The sequence below is a fragment of the Aspergillus vadensis genome (genome assembly GCF_003184925.1).
Source record: "Aspergillus vadensis CBS 113365 unplaced genomic scaffold BO88scaffold_25, whole genome shotgun sequence".
Taxonomy (NCBI): domain Eukaryota; kingdom Fungi; phylum Ascomycota; class Eurotiomycetes; order Eurotiales; family Aspergillaceae; genus Aspergillus; species Aspergillus vadensis.
In genome coordinates this window covers 492945-508298 of record NW_020292063.1, presented here as the reverse complement: position 1 = coordinate 508298, position 15354 = coordinate 492945, and the positions used below count along the sequence as shown (strand labels likewise).

At 50.0% G+C, this 15354-nt stretch overlaps 3 protein-coding genes across 3 annotated transcripts; 2 read left to right on the top strand and 1 right to left on the bottom strand.

The window, feature by feature from the left end:
• The first annotated feature begins 318 nt into the window (after nucleotides 1-318).
• On the top strand, nucleotides 319-1653 carry BO88DRAFT_395468 (putative calmodulin). The gene is made up of 3 exons (XM_025705196.1): nucleotides 319-513; nucleotides 574-1048; nucleotides 1135-1653. The coding sequence occupies exons 1-3, from the start codon at nucleotides 511-513 to the stop codon at nucleotides 1539-1541; spliced, it is 885 nt and encodes a 294-aa protein (XP_025559300.1). The 5' UTR covers nucleotides 319-510; the 3' UTR covers nucleotides 1542-1653.
• A 600-nt stretch (nucleotides 1654-2253) lies between these two features.
• Nucleotides 2254-4428, top strand: BO88DRAFT_142062 (TBC domain-containing protein). The gene is made up of 3 exons (XM_025701452.1): nucleotides 2254-2869; nucleotides 2950-3728; nucleotides 4047-4428. Exons 1-3 carry the CDS (start codon nucleotides 2396-2398, stop codon nucleotides 4168-4170), a joined length of 1377 nt encoding a protein of 458 aa, XP_025559299.1. The 5' UTR covers nucleotides 2254-2395; the 3' UTR covers nucleotides 4171-4428.
• Nucleotides 4429-5366: 938 nt separating this feature from the next.
• Nucleotides 5367-6801, bottom strand: BO88DRAFT_418614 (uncharacterized protein; the record flags this gene model as incomplete). The annotated part of the gene is made up of 3 exons (XM_025708353.1): nucleotides 5367-6207; nucleotides 6260-6663; nucleotides 6721-6801. 3 exons carry the CDS (start codon nucleotides 6799-6801, stop codon nucleotides 5367-5369), a joined length of 1326 nt encoding a protein of 441 aa, XP_025559298.1.
• Between the last annotated feature and the right edge of the window lie 8553 nt (nucleotides 6802-15354).

Sequence of the window (15354 nt, the reverse complement as noted above, 5' to 3'; positions counted from 1 at the left end):
GCGGGGAAAGGCGACGGGAGACAAACCAGCACCACCGACCGCCATGGCCTCAATGCACGTAGCTGGGGGGGGAAAGTAAGAGTACTAATTGCAATCAGACGTGCAATGGGCACGGGAGATCTAGGCCATGAGATCTAGACCAGCAGATAGTAAACTGTTTTAGATCGATGATAATAATAGAGAAGATGCCAATGATCGGATCTCTTTCTCCGTGCAGTTCGATTGAGGGAACTTCAGACTTGCAGCAACTGCCGTTTCTTGCCTTTCTTGGGCCCCCGCACGTGCCCCCTCCGTCTCGGCCCGACTTGAACCCCCGATGCCTTGTTGTTTGTTTGGCTGCCTTTCCCCTTCTGGGAACTATGTATGAATGGTTATCTCCATCCCCCATTCTATCCTGCCATCTTCCCCTCTTGATCCTTCTTTGCTGTGTGTGATCCTCCCAATCTGATAGGGAATTTTGTACAGTTGCATATCATTGTCATATTCATTCTCCACATTGTTCAATTCAGCATGGTAAGTAACTCATTCTCTCATCCTCCTCCCTCCGCACTCCGCTCACCGCCGTATCTCCAGGTCTCCTCCAACGCCCCCTTCAGGCCATCGCCATTATCATTTGGCTCCCCTCGACCCTCCCCTTTTCGCCGTCCTTCCACGCCCAACTCCCCTCCTCAAGGCCGTTCAAGCACCCCTGGCAGTTCCCCCGGTCGCGGATACACCCCGGTCCAGTCTCCGAGCAAACTCAAGGAATCATACACAGTCGAGGAAGATGACGGTTCATCACCCAAAAGCAAGCCCAGGAGTCCCATTGCGCAGCCCCGATTTACACGAGAGGCGCCCCCCTCGCCAACGAGGGGCGCCAATGCCCCGGATTCGTCGCCGTCGTTGATGGAGGCCAAAGCCACGAACATGATGGCGGCGTCATCTGACGCAGCAGCCAAATTACCCCCCGCACAACTGCGGGAAATCAGAGAGGCATTCCAGGTCTTGGACCGAGATAACGATGGGTTGGTAGATAAGGACGACGTGGCGGATGTGCTTACGAACGTGGGTATGTAAAAGAAGGCTAGCTAAAGACTAGCTAGTCGATCATCTTAGGGCGATGACATATGATACTGACGCAACGCTGCTCGACAGGCCAAGACCCGACTGCCATTTCCAAGTTCTTCCCTCTGGGAGGTCCCCAGACTATGAATTTCCCCACCTTTCTCAATACCCTCTCACAGCTGCTCGCCCCTCTTTCTTCCCGCCAAGAGCTCCTGAATGCCCTAGCGGCCTTTGACGAGGATGATAGCGGTCAGATCGACGTCGACGAGCTGCGCGATGCTCTCTTACATACAGCGTCCGAGGACGGCGACCATCCGCTAAGCGACCGGGAGATCAATGAGGTACTCAGTGGGTTTACGGGGCGCCGAGCATTTGGTGGGAAAGGTGCTCGGGCAACGGGCGGAGGAAAGAGGGGGGAGGTATTCCGATACCAGGACTTTGTCAGTGGGATCATGGGAGGGACAGAGAATGGATCGACGAATCGCCGCGACGCCTAGTAGATAGCCGCAACGGCGGAGTGGGAATTATTGCTTATAGTTCGGTAACGGCGTTCGGATGAGGAGGGATACCGATAGTTAGGGAACCCGACTGGCTCTGGCAGCCATTGATTGACCTGCAATTTTTGGATTTCCGTAGAGACAACAACAACAGCAACAACAACAACTACTACTACTACTACTACTACTACACCAGCAACATCATGTAGATACCTTTCAGGGTAGCTCCATCTGCGGAAAGTTAAACATGACAGCCAGCCAGGAACATGTCACGATGGAAATAAAGTTGACAGGGCGAAGGACCAGACAAGACAAGACTCGTGGGCCCGCGAGGATTAAGGCCAGGAATTTCCCATGGCAACTGAGCTTTTTTGCTCGCGTCGTCGCGTGTCCCCGCATTCCGTCCGTCGGCAAAAAAAGCCCGCCATCAGATTGAAACTCTGAAGGAGAGAGAAAGAGAGAGAGAGAGAGACACTAAAAATTAGTGATGATCCCAAGCTGCAGCAGAACCCCCTAAGAATCCATTGATTTCTTGCATCCGTCCGGCGTCGTTTCTTTTCTCCAACCATTCATTCTCCCCCATTTCCAAACCTATTATTTACTCTTACGTGATATAAATTTCTCCAGGACCCTTTTCTTTTTTGTCTATCATTATTGTCATTATAATATTCATGGATCATCTTCCTGTCCTTCTTTGATTCCACGTTCAAGGAAGATGGTTGTATCTCTGCGCCAGATGCAGACCCCCAACCCCAATCCTTGCTGATCCAATCGAGCGTCTGTCCGTCACACCTGCAGCAGAGCCCACTCTTTCTCTCCCTCCACTCCTCCAGCCCAGCCCAGCCCAGCCCAGCATGGCGCCCTCCGAGTCCTCTCCTTCTCCCTCATCCTTCCATCCCACCCAGGCCCAGCTTAATCTCGCTGCTCTGGCTGGGTCACCTTCACCGCGGACCATGCGAGGCTTGCGCAAGATCCAGTCTCACCAAATCCTCTCCTCTCACCCACCTTCCTCTGCTCATCATCCGCCGTCGGGGCGCTTGTCTGCTGGCGCCGAGGAGCTCGCCCAACCTCCTCAGCTGGACTCGCCCGTGCGACTGCGCTCGCAACGCCGGGCGCGCTCCAACAGCGATGCCTCGTCTCGGGAGGCCCCTGCGATAGGAACACAAAAGCGATCGGCCAGAAAGACGGGTTCTGGGTTTGGAATCAAGCGCTCGGTCTTGGAGACTCTCCTCCGGGACGGTCCGCACCAGGGCAACCTTCAGGAGGGTCTCCAGGAGCTTCGGTACCTCGTTCTCTCGACACGAGTCGAAGCAGACGCGGATGGCATGGTATATAGCCCGCCCCCCTCGTGCTCTATCTGCCCCTCGTGGAATCAAGAGCAACACGTTCACTAACACTATCGCGACAGTCTACCTACCGAATCTACCTCTGGCTCGTCCTTCTCGATGTTTCTCCTGTTCCAACCGACGAATACCTCTCCCTCATCCACCGTGGTCGCTCCCCGGCCTACACGAAAATCCGCAATGACACATTCCGCACGATGGCCACAGACCCCCTATTCAAACGCCGCGTTACGGAAGCCAGCTTGATCCGGCTTCTCAACGCTGTCGCATGGAAACTTCACGATGCAAAGAATAAATACCGATCGCGATCGCGTCCCTCGTCACGTCTCCGAGAGATTGAGCTCTTGATCAACACACCTCCGAGCATTGAAGAAGAACCCTCCCCATCTGGGACACCAGGTAGTGTTGCTAGCAGTCGCGGCGGCAGCAGCGGGATTACAAATGAATCAGCGATCTACGTCCAAGGCATGAACGTGCTCTGCGCTCCATTCCTCTACGCCGCCCGCAGCGAAGTCGAGGCCTTTGCCCTGTTCCACTCGTTTATTACACGCGAATGTCCGGGTTACATCCGCGGCGCCATGGACGGGGTTCATCGAGGACTGCGCTTGGTCGATCAATGTTTAGAGATCGTCGAGCCCAAACTAGCAGCGTACCTCTTCTCTAAGGGCCTACAGGCGAAACTGTATGCATTTCCGTCGGTGTTGACCCTCTGCGCATGCACGCCTCCTCTTCCGGAGGTGCTTCATCTTTGGGACTTTTTGTTCGCGTACGGAACGCATCTAAATATCTTGTGTATCGTGGCGCAATTAATTCGAATGAGGGACACGATCCTTGAAAGTCCGAGGTATGTTTCCGTTTTTCTTTTTTTCTTTGCCTTTCCCCCTCCCTACCCTTGTTCATTCCCCCTTTCCATGTTTTCTTTTTCCTCGTCCGCCTCATCCCCTGGCAAAAGCAATACCATACCACCAAAACAAAACAAAAACGGGGAAAAACAAGACAAATCACATCCCCTCAGAGCACAGCCCCGACACACAGCTCCCTCTGAGAGAATAAATCTCCTGGGCACGATATGATACCCCCCAAACCCAAAACAAAGCCCGCAGCAGCAGACATCCCAGAGAACATGTGAAGTGAGGTAACAGCGCTAACGACCCATCCACAGTCCCAACAAAATCCTCCGATCCTTCCCACCACTAGACGCCAAAGAGATCATCGCCCTGACGGTCCTAATCGTCCGCAAGATCCCCGAGCCGCTGTACGCTGAATTAATCGACCATGCCAAATGATGGCATCACGTTTCTTTCTTTTCCCTGTTTTCCAGCTAGCTAGTCAGCCAGCCAGGGAACACAGCTAAGACTTCAGCTACGGCCAGCCAGCTAGCTAGCCACGAAAACCAACCCTACCTACCTACCATCTAACCCACCGAATTCGCCACCTACTACTTTACCACCACACGGACCCGGACCCAGACCCAGACCCAAAACAATATTCCGAATTGGGACTAATGTGTCCGTCCCGTCCGACCGTCCGTCTTTCCGTCTCCCCTACCTGAACCTACTACGCCACTTATATTACCCTTTTCACTTTCTCACGTACGCGCCGGATCTAACGATGACCTAATTGAGACGTCTCGTACTTACCCTTTTTGTACTTGTATTTTACATTTTCTTCCCTTCTGTCATTTTTTATTTTTTTTGAACAATTTCTGGCGTTTTTGTTGCTTTTCCCCCTTTACTCATGATAACTAACCTACTAACCCAACCTACTGACTGACTACTATTACTGTATGTATTATTGATTGTTATGAGAGCATGATATCATTGATGGAACTGACTGAGACATGAAGAAAAAAGATGGAAAAAGAAAGAGAAAAAAGGAAAAAAGAAAGACAGCATATAGGAGAAGTTGATTGGTTGATTGATTGATGGAGATGGGGATGTATTTTACTTGGAGATGTTGACTTTTTTGATTGATTGACCATGTTATTTAAGGCTGACTTGACTATGTCAGTCAGTCGGATAGATGAGATGAGATGGATGACTCATGAGTGAAATGATGAACTTGATTGAATGCATCATGCCATTTTTCAGATATTGATTGAATCTTGATTTAATAGAAGTACGGAGTAAACTTCTAACCATTCAACCAAATCATTCTATCTATGTAATGTATGTATTCAGTGTTTGTGTTCAGTAAACCCCGTTAACGCCCCCTCGACGCCGTAAATTTCACTCTGGAAAAGTCATTGGAGGACCCTCACCTCACACACAAGGAGAAGGAAATAAGAAATAAAGATCATGCACATATAAAGTATGATCACAGCTAACACCAGAGCACATCAAACATAGTAGTAAACCCAACCCCATGATCCCGTTCTATCCCGGCCTTACCCTCTGCAGTAATGATTGATGATGATAATATATCTGAATATCGAGAATATCTTTGACACCAGTTCGTCAGATCCAAAGGAAGAAATATGCGGCTAAGTAGCCACTGCTTTAATTCCAGTGTTCGACCCATTAACAACCAGAGGCCCGCAGTGCTCGCCCGATTTGGACGACGCCGAAGTTGACGAAGACAGCGATGATGACCTCGGACTGTTGCCAGGACCATATGGTCCTTGGTTCTTTGCGACCGGACCGTTCGCGTTAGTCAATGGAACCGATCCGGTGTGTCTCTCGCGGCTCAGGCTGTACGCGAGGTGAAGACTCCGGTCAATCTTGACGCGGATTTTCGCGTCCATGAAGTTAATGCCGTTGTACTGCGCTACAACACGCTTAGCTTCATCCGCTGTGCGCAGGGTTATCCGCGCGAAGCCTTTGCAGCGCCCGGTGTCAGGGTCCGTGGACACCTCCGATTGCTCCACTGTGGCGCCGCTTTCTTCGATGAAGGCGCGGAGGAGCTTGTCGGTGGTGGTGGGACTGAGGTTCTGCACGAATATAGTTCGTCGTGGGAAAGAACGGGGGCCTGGGCCCCCGGTGTGGTAGATCTGCGGCGCGAACGCCGGGTTGTAGCCGTAGGAAGCTTTGCCGGACATGTGGGCCCGACGTCCGGGTAGACTAAAGCCGCCATGTGCTGGGGCGTCAGGGAACGGTGGCGTGGTTGTAAAAGGATATGTGGGGAGAAAGGGAACAGCAAAGGCGTCGCCGAAGGAGTGGCGGAGAGGAGCGGGCGACGGTGGGATGCCTGTTATGGGCTGTTGTGTGACTGGATCTGTAGGGAAAGGCATGAAAGGCTGTTGAGGCATTGCTAGTGGATTGACCATGGGGCCGTAATCAGTAGCTGGATATGTCGGGCAGTTTGGACTGCCGGATAGGATGGGTCTATGAGTTGTCAGTCGTCGCCTGAAGAAGGGAATGCACTCCCTGTACTTACTCGGGGGAAATGGGAGACGGAGGCACTGCCATGTTTTGTGTTGATCGTGGCGGAGTCGAGTAGCCTGGTACATAGTTGGGTGGGATCACGCAGGTTGGACTCTTCGTAGGCCCGGCAATTGGTCGTGTAGGTGAGCTGGTTTTTGCTAATGTGACAACCAGGCTCTGGCCTTCCCAGCCGTTGGTAGATAGCCTATCTAGAAGCACACTGTCAGCTAGTCTCTGACTATCCGGGTTCCATGACGCACGGTAGGTTCGCCATGCTTCGTCTTCGTTCTTCACAATGATCTGGCCAAGACCGGTTGGGAATCCATGCTGGTCATCGTAGACCACGGCCTGACGGATATGTAAGGCTGTCTGGCGGACTAGGTCCTTGAGCTCTTGCCAGCGACAGTGCGCCGGTATCTGCACTCAGGGTTAGACAAGGTCGCGTGTATAGGATATACCACGTGCGAGACATACTCCCTGGAGGAATAGAACGAATTCCTCTTCTGACCTTCCGGATTTTGCCATCCGGCCCTTCTCGCGTGGAGGGAAAGGCATGATAGTGTGGTATAGTAGGGATCGATATGTCAGATCCCCTGAGTGCTCGGAGAATGGATGAAGAGTAGGTGGACCCCGTGAGCTTAAAGCCTGTGATCTTCTGACAAAAGGACTATTTCCGATGATTTTTAAGCTTCAATGCGCAGGATGGACTCGATTAGCAGGGGGGGTAATGACCTAGACGCTAGAATATAAGTATCGGGGTTTGGTCTGACGGTCTCACACCCGAGTAGTATGACCAATGATGCCCAAGGGGATTATGCTTACTGGTTCGTTCTTAAAGACCCCGGTCGCTATTCAGAACAATCAGGTATGGTTTGAAGAGAAGAAACGATCCACAGGAAAATGTAAGAGATCGAGGACCAGTGCTTCGTGGGTTTTATGTCAAGATTGGAAGACAAGCGCCCGAGGGTTGATCGACCTCCTACATCGAAAGCGGCCCACCGAAGGCGAAAAGTGTTGAGGCCAGTGCTGAAGCAGCAGCAGCAGCAGGCAGAGTAAGGAGGGCCAGAATAAGAATAGCAAAGACAGTAAGAATGTCCGAGGGAGTGGAAACAGAGGAGACAGTAGGACCCGTGAGGATAAGATTAGTGGAACGAGGCCAGGAAGCAGAAGGAAAATAGGCGAAAGCCACCGATGCATCCGCTGACGAATTAAAAGGGGGCGCAGTTGGTGCTGGAGAGCTTGCGAGGGAATTCCGGGCCTGATGCCTGGAGGAGACTGGGATGGGTCAATTTGGGAGCACTGGCAGAGGCAGTTGGGAGGAGGAGGTGGTGGTGGTAGTGATCGCAGTCGAGGGATCGAAAGAGGACGGGGCCCAAGCAGGCTGATGATGATATGTCATGCATGATCAACAGTGATGGATAAGAAAAGATGGGGACTCACTATTGAGCTTGAGTGGCCGAATAAAGTGAAGGAGTCAAAAAAACCAGATGAGAGGAAAAAAGAAAGAAGTAAGTACAGTAGTTAGTGGATGAGTAAAAGAATGATTGAATGAGGAGACGGGGGAGAAAAGAAATGAAATGAACTGAAAAAAAGAAAAGAAAAAAGTAAATATAGTTAGTTGATTAATTGATTAGTTGCTGTATGATGGCTGACTGACTTGCTGGGCATAAACTAAAAACCAGTCATTCAGTCAGCCAGTTCTGTCAATCAGGAGCCAGTGAGTAGAAGATGAATTAATTGAGAGATTTCTATTTGTAGCAGGATTGAAAGTTAATGATTTCTTCACATAGTGTGCTGCGTGAGATTGAACTAACTAGCAGCCGGTACTGCTCATGTAGTACTAGGAAAAAAGTACTGTTAGAGACTAGAGAAGCAGTGAGACAAGACACTTGAAGTATATCCTCGAGTTAAAGCTGCTGAATGATTGATTGGTAAAGATCGGAAAGTAAATGACGATGAGAATGGAGACAGTCGCCAACAACAGAAATCCAACCCAACATCATGGAGGACCCAGGCCTTTCCTTCAAAGGCACTTTTCAACACCAACTCCCATAATAACCTCCATGGACTCATAACCTTTTCCTCTTCATCCGCCGCCTTCATTCCAATACACTCGAACTCGAGTACGTCACGCTTGGCGGACAGGGTTACACCGCCAGATCTCAGGGCAGCCACAACAACAACAAGGTCTCTGTCCTGTCCAGTCAATGAAGTGAAAAATTTGGTCTCGAATAAAAAAATAAAACGAATAGATTAATTAGAAATTATACCAAGAATTGCTGCTGACGGGAAAACAAGAAAAGAGTTGATGGTGGACCATGCGCCCTGCATCGCCCTGAAAGGCAAATGGCATTGTGCTTTTCCGTTAATATCATCCTCATCCTCATCCTCATCCTCATCATCGGTCAGCCCTGCGGTGGCCAGAAATATTCCCCCTCAAAGAAGGGCAGCCAACCAAAAATAAGTAGAGATCGAATATTAGGTTAGCAGACAGCTGATGCGATACGGAAAATGATGTTTCTTTTCTTGTTCTGCTTTCCCTTCGCATCCCTTGGGTCACCTTCATCATACTAAGTAAGCAGCACTGCAAGCAAAAATAGAATAACCTCAGCCCTGAAATGGGGATGTGGAGTTACACAGTCGGACTTGTCTCATGTCTGATCATGAAAGGTCAAAGACTGCAGCAGCATCTTCACCCGGACTCTGACCTCTCCCCATCTCTTTCCCTCCTCTTTCATCAGGCCTCTCATTGCTGCACTAGTAAGTTCGGGTTAATTGTCTCGGTCTCAGCCCATGTCTCCACAGATAGTCATCCAGGAATGCATCGCAGTAGAGATCAAAACGAAATGAAATGCAGCAACAGCAGACCAGCCAGAGTACTACTACCCAAGCAAGCGAGCTTCACAAGCAGCCTATTGAACAACTTGCGTCTCCCCAGTCGGATCCAGCCTTGCCCCTTGATTCGGTTCTGGGACCACCCAGATTCGGCCGGGAAGATCCCTGAAGCCACCTGCATATGAGGTATCCATTTCCAAGAACAGTCGCAGTCATCGCCTAAGTAGGTCCGGTGGTCTTGCCGCCCGGGAGTACCTGTCCACTCCATGCATCGAAACCTTGCCACTCCAGTCACCGCCGGCGCTGAGCGATAGATCCAAAAGAATGTCACACGGCAGCTGGCCGTATATTGTTAGAAAGTCTGGTCAGTCACCGGGAAAGCGTTGGACGGGACACCAACCAACGCCCGGGCAGCAGGCGTCAGGCTCCGGTAACCGCTGCGACCAATGTGGTTTGGTGAGGTGAGGCTAGGAGCAATAGGATGGGAGGGCTGAAAGTGGATGAGGATGTCATCGGATCCCATTTTACGGGAACCTACAGCTGGAAAAAAGTAATGTAGAACAGAAAGAGGGAGAGAGTTATCAGGGAAGCCACTCTAAAACGCCAGGCACTGAATTAAACTGCCGAGATAAGCCGCTGCAATCCGAGTCTAATCTGTCCGCGCCGCGGCCTTGCTTGACCCTTCCGAATCAAGTAGAGCTGGTTGTCTGCTTCAGTCGCCTTAAATCTCGCCTATGAGTGTGAATGATTTAAGTGTGTGTTTGTCCATTTGATTAAGCCTGGCTGAGTCACGATCATGGCGGCAGATCACAGACTATCTAGCTTACCTTCCCCCAGAATTTCCGCTAAAAATCGATAGTCGGACGATCGACCCATACAACACAGTAGACTTTAGTTGGTGATTAGGCACGCCCTCGCCCTCGCCCTCGCCCTCCGCCCACGGGCCCGCGGCTCTGGTAGGATCTCCCACTAGCAAGTACTCGTTGATGACTCCATACCCAACCAGGCGAACAATCTAGAAGGGGTCGAGGAATTCATGACCCATCGGGATCCCGGGGACCTAAAAAACTTGAAGCTAGACTAGAGGATGCTATCCGTCGTGGCTGGCTCAAGATCTTTCTCTCCACTTGAGATGGAACCATCTTAAAATCTTCATATTCCCGATCAGGGAAGACGCTGGATGTTCCTGGACTGTGGATTACTTACTTACCTGTCTCGGTCGCGTGGACGACTAAGCTTTGATCGTGTCACTGCCGTACGAGGAGGTTAAAATGTCCTGTCCCTTCGTGCCTGGTCGCGCCTACCGATTACATACATGAGCAGCACAGTAGTCTGCGGACTATTGAACGCTACGACCTATTCCATGTCTGCGTGGGACCTCGATGATGTGAAGAAGGATCTCTCATGATCGTAGCTACGGGGCGTAATCGCTGTTCTGCTGTGGAGCGAAAACCTTAGATTATTGCTTGGTTTCTTTGGATCGTAACGTTGCTGTGATACTGAATCTCGAAGTCATGACTTACCTACCTTCCTGACTGAGACTGGCCGAATTGGGAGATCCGGTCGATCGCCCTCGATTCCTCAGGACAACAACTCACTAGATTCAGACAACTACCATGGAACGGAGCTCTGAGGAACGAGCTCTACCTGTCACATGCAATGGGACATAGCGGCCACCGACTGGATCGCAATTGGCAATGCCAATTCCTGTCACCTATCGAGGCTCACTCGGGGATTATCTGACATTTCCGCTGACACGGTGACCATGGGATAAATCGTCTGCCGACCATGACATCGGGCAGACCGTTCTGCAATACTTGAAGTTTTATACAGTACCACGTACATATGCGCGCACATGATGCTTTCACACTGGGTGACACCATCAAGTTGATTATCTGAGCTCTCCCAGCGCACAGCCACCCATTGCAGTAAACCAATCCTGAGGCTTTCTCCCGTCCCCTCATCGCCCCCTTCTGCCCTTCAGGTGCTTTCCCCCCATCGCTCGCTCAGTGCTAACCCCGATACTAGCACCATGGCACGGTGGACCCCGAGCAAAAGTAGACGAGACGATGAAACGAGGCCAAACCCACGACTGAAATGAGCCACGACCCACTGATCAGCGACACCCACCATTGCCGACACCACAAAAGGGGTCGGTCAAGCAATCTTTCGGGTGTGGCTTGAAGGGCCGCCCGTCACAACCTCCATTAGGTAATCCAGCGTGAATTTCCTCTCTTTTGTTAACTAACTATCTTAGTCTGCAAAAGCAAAAGCTAGTTTAATGTGAGTGATCTCCGTTGTCCCAGACAGCTGACTTGCTGTCCCTGACTCGCTCGGGGTTCGAATCGGGCTCTGAACTTCTGATACAACACAAGCGTGACAAGACACCTGCCATCGATCCGATCACGGCGTCTCTTATGCGGGGCAACGCCAAAGCACTTACGGAGTACTTTGCTCACACTTACGTGTCCGTGTTACAGGCAACCAGGCTAATGCCCCATCGCTGTAAGGGGGAAGACGAGGAAGAGGGGTGGGTGGGCAAAGGGAAAGGAAACAATGGAGGGGTAAAAGGCCCGTGAACGGACCCCCCAATGTAATACCGAGTATACGGACTTTACCGTCGTTGTTTGCTTGTGGTTGTCGTCACGCTCAAAAGTCGGGGGTAAAAAAGAAAAGGAACGGAGGAAAGAAGACGAAAGAGGGGGGATTCAGCTTCCTGCCCCCTCCTTGGCGCCAAAATACGGAGAAAAAAACCCAGGAATTACGGGGTTTAGGCATTACACGAACTACGGGGTAGACACCATTCCAACCAACTAAAAACCACCACCTACTGACAATTGCAGTTAGTAGGGACTCAGTATCTACATGCTACTAACCCAACACGGAGTACGCTCAGTACTCACATTTTGGACTCCGCTTAACGCTAGTCAGAGCTAGCTTGAGAACCGGTGCTCTTAGTTCTTTTGCCCAGCGTTTAAGACCAGAAATACCAGGAATAATAGCAGCAGCAGCAGCAGCAGCAGGGGTAGGAGGAGGAGCAGAGAGAAAGAAAGAAAAAAAAAATAGAGAGGGAAATTGAGAGAATAGGACTATACTTAGTAACTAATTACCTACCCCTTCAAAAAAAACCCCCAATCCCAAAGAAAGTAATACTACCAAAACCACTCAGATAGCCAAATAGTTTTAAGATAGATAGGACAGATAACTAGCAATACCTGAAACAAACAAACCACCAAACTAACAAACCACTACATTCCGAACAAGCGGGATCATCCCGCGTCCCAGCCCATCCCTACTGTATCTATCTATCTAGTCTTTAGTATCTATCTCAGCCCCGGACCATAACGCGCGTGGCTTGAGCACCACCACAGCACAGCACACCATACTAACTCCCAATCAGTCCATTCGTTCCTTTCCTTCCCTCAGCAAGCAATAATAACAATACTAATAACTGAAAGATTAATAAGTAATATGTTCGTATCTACACTCCACAGTAAAGTAGTAGTATCCCAGCCGATGATCGCTCCTCCCTCCCTGTCTGCCGCCGCCCGTCTCTATCTCTCTCTCTCCCTATCTTTTTCTTTAACCGGGGGAGAATTAGCGTTTAGGCTCTCGGGATTTACATTACGATTGGCACGGCGCATGGATTATGTATGTATGTATGTATGTTTGTCACAGGATGAAGAAGGGGGGGAGGTAAATTGAAATTGGGAATTGGAATTGAAATCTGGGGATCAATTGCATCACTGTGCTTAAGGATCTGTCATTCTTGCATGCCGGATGGGTTTCGGGTGAGGGGTTTTCAGTTTTCAGATTTTACTTGGTTGGTGGTTATGATTTGTATGCATGTATGTAGGTAGGTAGGTAGGGGTTGATTTGAGATGGATGGGATGGTGGGGATGGAGATTAAGTGATTTGAGTTGAAGTGTTCTGCAGGGCTTGTATTGCATTGCTTGTTCTTTTTGTTTGGTAATGTAGTTACTACTGTTTTAGGTAGGTAGTGGTAGTGTGGTAGATTTCGCTAATATGACTATATGTGTGTATTGGTATTGTAGAAATTCGAATAGTTGAGAGTTGAAGGTAACAAAGGCATGGTGTATGTAGATCATTTGTGTCGTCTTTCACACAATAGAATCCAAACGGTAAACAAATAACCCCCCTTTCCAAGTAACAAATCAAGATAAAGCAAGTACAGGGTATCATAGTAGGCTAGGCTAAGGTAGCAGGCAAGCAATTCTTTCAAATCAATTCACAAAACAGTAATATAATCTCCAATTTCAACGGCAAAGAAAAATTCCTCGGTGCGGTATGGTGCGAGTGGCGGGGATGGAAGGAATTGGACGATCATCATTGAGCGGAGCGCTGTTCGCATGGAGAGTGGGACTCTGCTCAACGAGATGATCATCATCATCAGCCCTCGCCCCTCGCCCCTCCCCCCTGCCTGGTCGGTGACACCGCCACGCGGCCCCGCGCCAATACAAATTCCAATTCCACATGCTGAATTTAATATTCGTGTAATGTAGGGCGCGTTGCGGGGTGGAGGAGGAAGGAGGTTCGATAATTGCAGTCGCAGTTGTATGTTGAATTTGCGACGGCAAATGGATCGCGCCAATTTGCGAAATAATCGGCAGGGCACCGAGGAACACAACCACATTCAATAGCTAGTATCCATATGGTATAAACGGGTGACGCAGGAGTACAAGATCAACATGCGCAAACCCTCACTCAATCAGACACAACAAAGAATCAACAACCTGTGCCAGCACAGTAACATTGGTCCCGAGTAATGCATTGTTGGGTTGAGTAAACGGCGAGGCGAAGAAAGGGTGTAGAACCAGCATTTGTCACGTCGAAAGTCGGCTTTGTCTTTTCACTCGTCTCCGCCCGTTGTGGAATCCCACCATCGAGCTGGGATAGCGGTTGAGCGGACGAAAAAATCGTGTCACTTTGTCGGTGGTAGTAGTAGTGGTGTTGTCCCTTCTCTCATTCCCTTGAGTTCGCAGAGAAACGTGAGTTGGTTGGCTAGTCCGACTTGTCGGCTTCAGCGGATAAAGCCGACCATGGATGCGCAGCGACTGCAGTAGTAGGAATTCATGCCGAAACGAACCACGCCGGGAGAGGATTCGTTTTCGAGACTCATAGATCGTTGACAGCGAGAGCAGCGCACAATGTCGAAATTCATGGAGCCCGGGGTCGAGCCTGTCGGGGATGTTACCCCCTTTGTGGCGCCGGAAGGTTGCGGTTGAACTTGCACCGAGGAAGAGCTCATCTTCTCCTTTCCGCTCCGGTTGGGGGTTCGAAAGAAAAAAAGATGAGCTTTGTGGTGGCCAGTGAAGTTGGGCGCAAATTCGATATCCGAAGTTCTGCAAAAATGGGGGACCGAAAAAGGTCGAAAATGGTTTTTGGAGAATGGGGGGTGGGAGGGGAGGATGGGTGGTTATTTAGGCACGTTCAACTGGGTGGCGGAGTCGATTAGATTGTCTTGGGGGAAAACACGGAAATACAACGGCGATAGCGTTGTATGGTTCTGGCAGTGCCCGGGTAGCTTTGGTAGCTTAGTAGGCAGCAGAGATTGACCACGTGTGAAAGGAACAACAAGATGGAGGAAGAATAAGTTCCAGAGGACAGTGAAATAATAGGCAGAAGAGTTAAAAAGGAGTGACCGGAGAATCGAGCTGGGTTGGGAAGTAGTGACTGGAAGGTATCTATACTACCAGAGCCCAGCGCCAAGCGAAGTGCTCAGGGTCAGATCGATCCACTTTTTTCCGCGCCTGTTTTGCACCGGCCTGAGCTAGTTGGGTAAAATAATAGTCCTTTATATTATTTTCTGACGAGGCACAGGGGAAAGGAGGAGGCGGCGTTTGGAGGGAGGACAGGAAAAAAAAATAATAAAATGATAAATAAACGAAAACGAGAAAAAAATAATTATAAAATAGTAGTTTTTTTTTTATGTCTCTCTTTTGAAAATAAAATCGACCCAAGACAGGGGGACGGTCGAGCTTCAAGAGACTAATAATAAGAATGAGGCTAGCAATCAATACCGATTGAGGGATAAGGCAGCCGATAGTTCTTGTGAGAAAGCTGCTGCTGCTGCACGGAATGTGGATGCCAGTTTCAGAGTTGAATCTGGAGGATGTCAACCATGAAGAGATGGAGGGGGAGGGAAGGCGAGGATCAGTCCTTCATGTATGTAGGCCGGATTCCTCTGCGATGGAATGACGATGTTAATATCCTGGTCTCAGGTTGTGTGTAGAACGACGACATGCCATGACA

Coding starts and splice junctions, on each gene's coding strand:
- BO88DRAFT_395468 (XM_025705196.1), top strand. Junction 1,049..1,134: donor GGATGTGCTTACGAACGTGG/GTATGTAAAAGA, acceptor GCTGCTCGACAG/GCCAAGACCCGACTGCCATT.
- BO88DRAFT_142062 (XM_025701452.1), top strand. CDS start 2,396: ATGGCGCCCTCCGAGTCCTCTCCTTCTCCCTCATCCTTCCATCCCACC. Junction 2,870..2,949: donor AAGCAGACGCGGATGGCATG/GTATATAGCCCG, acceptor CTATCGCGACAG/TCTACCTACCGAATCTACCT. Junction 3,729..4,046: donor ACGATCCTTGAAAGTCCGAG/GTATGTTTCCGT, acceptor ACCCATCCACAG/TCCCAACAAAATCCTCCGAT.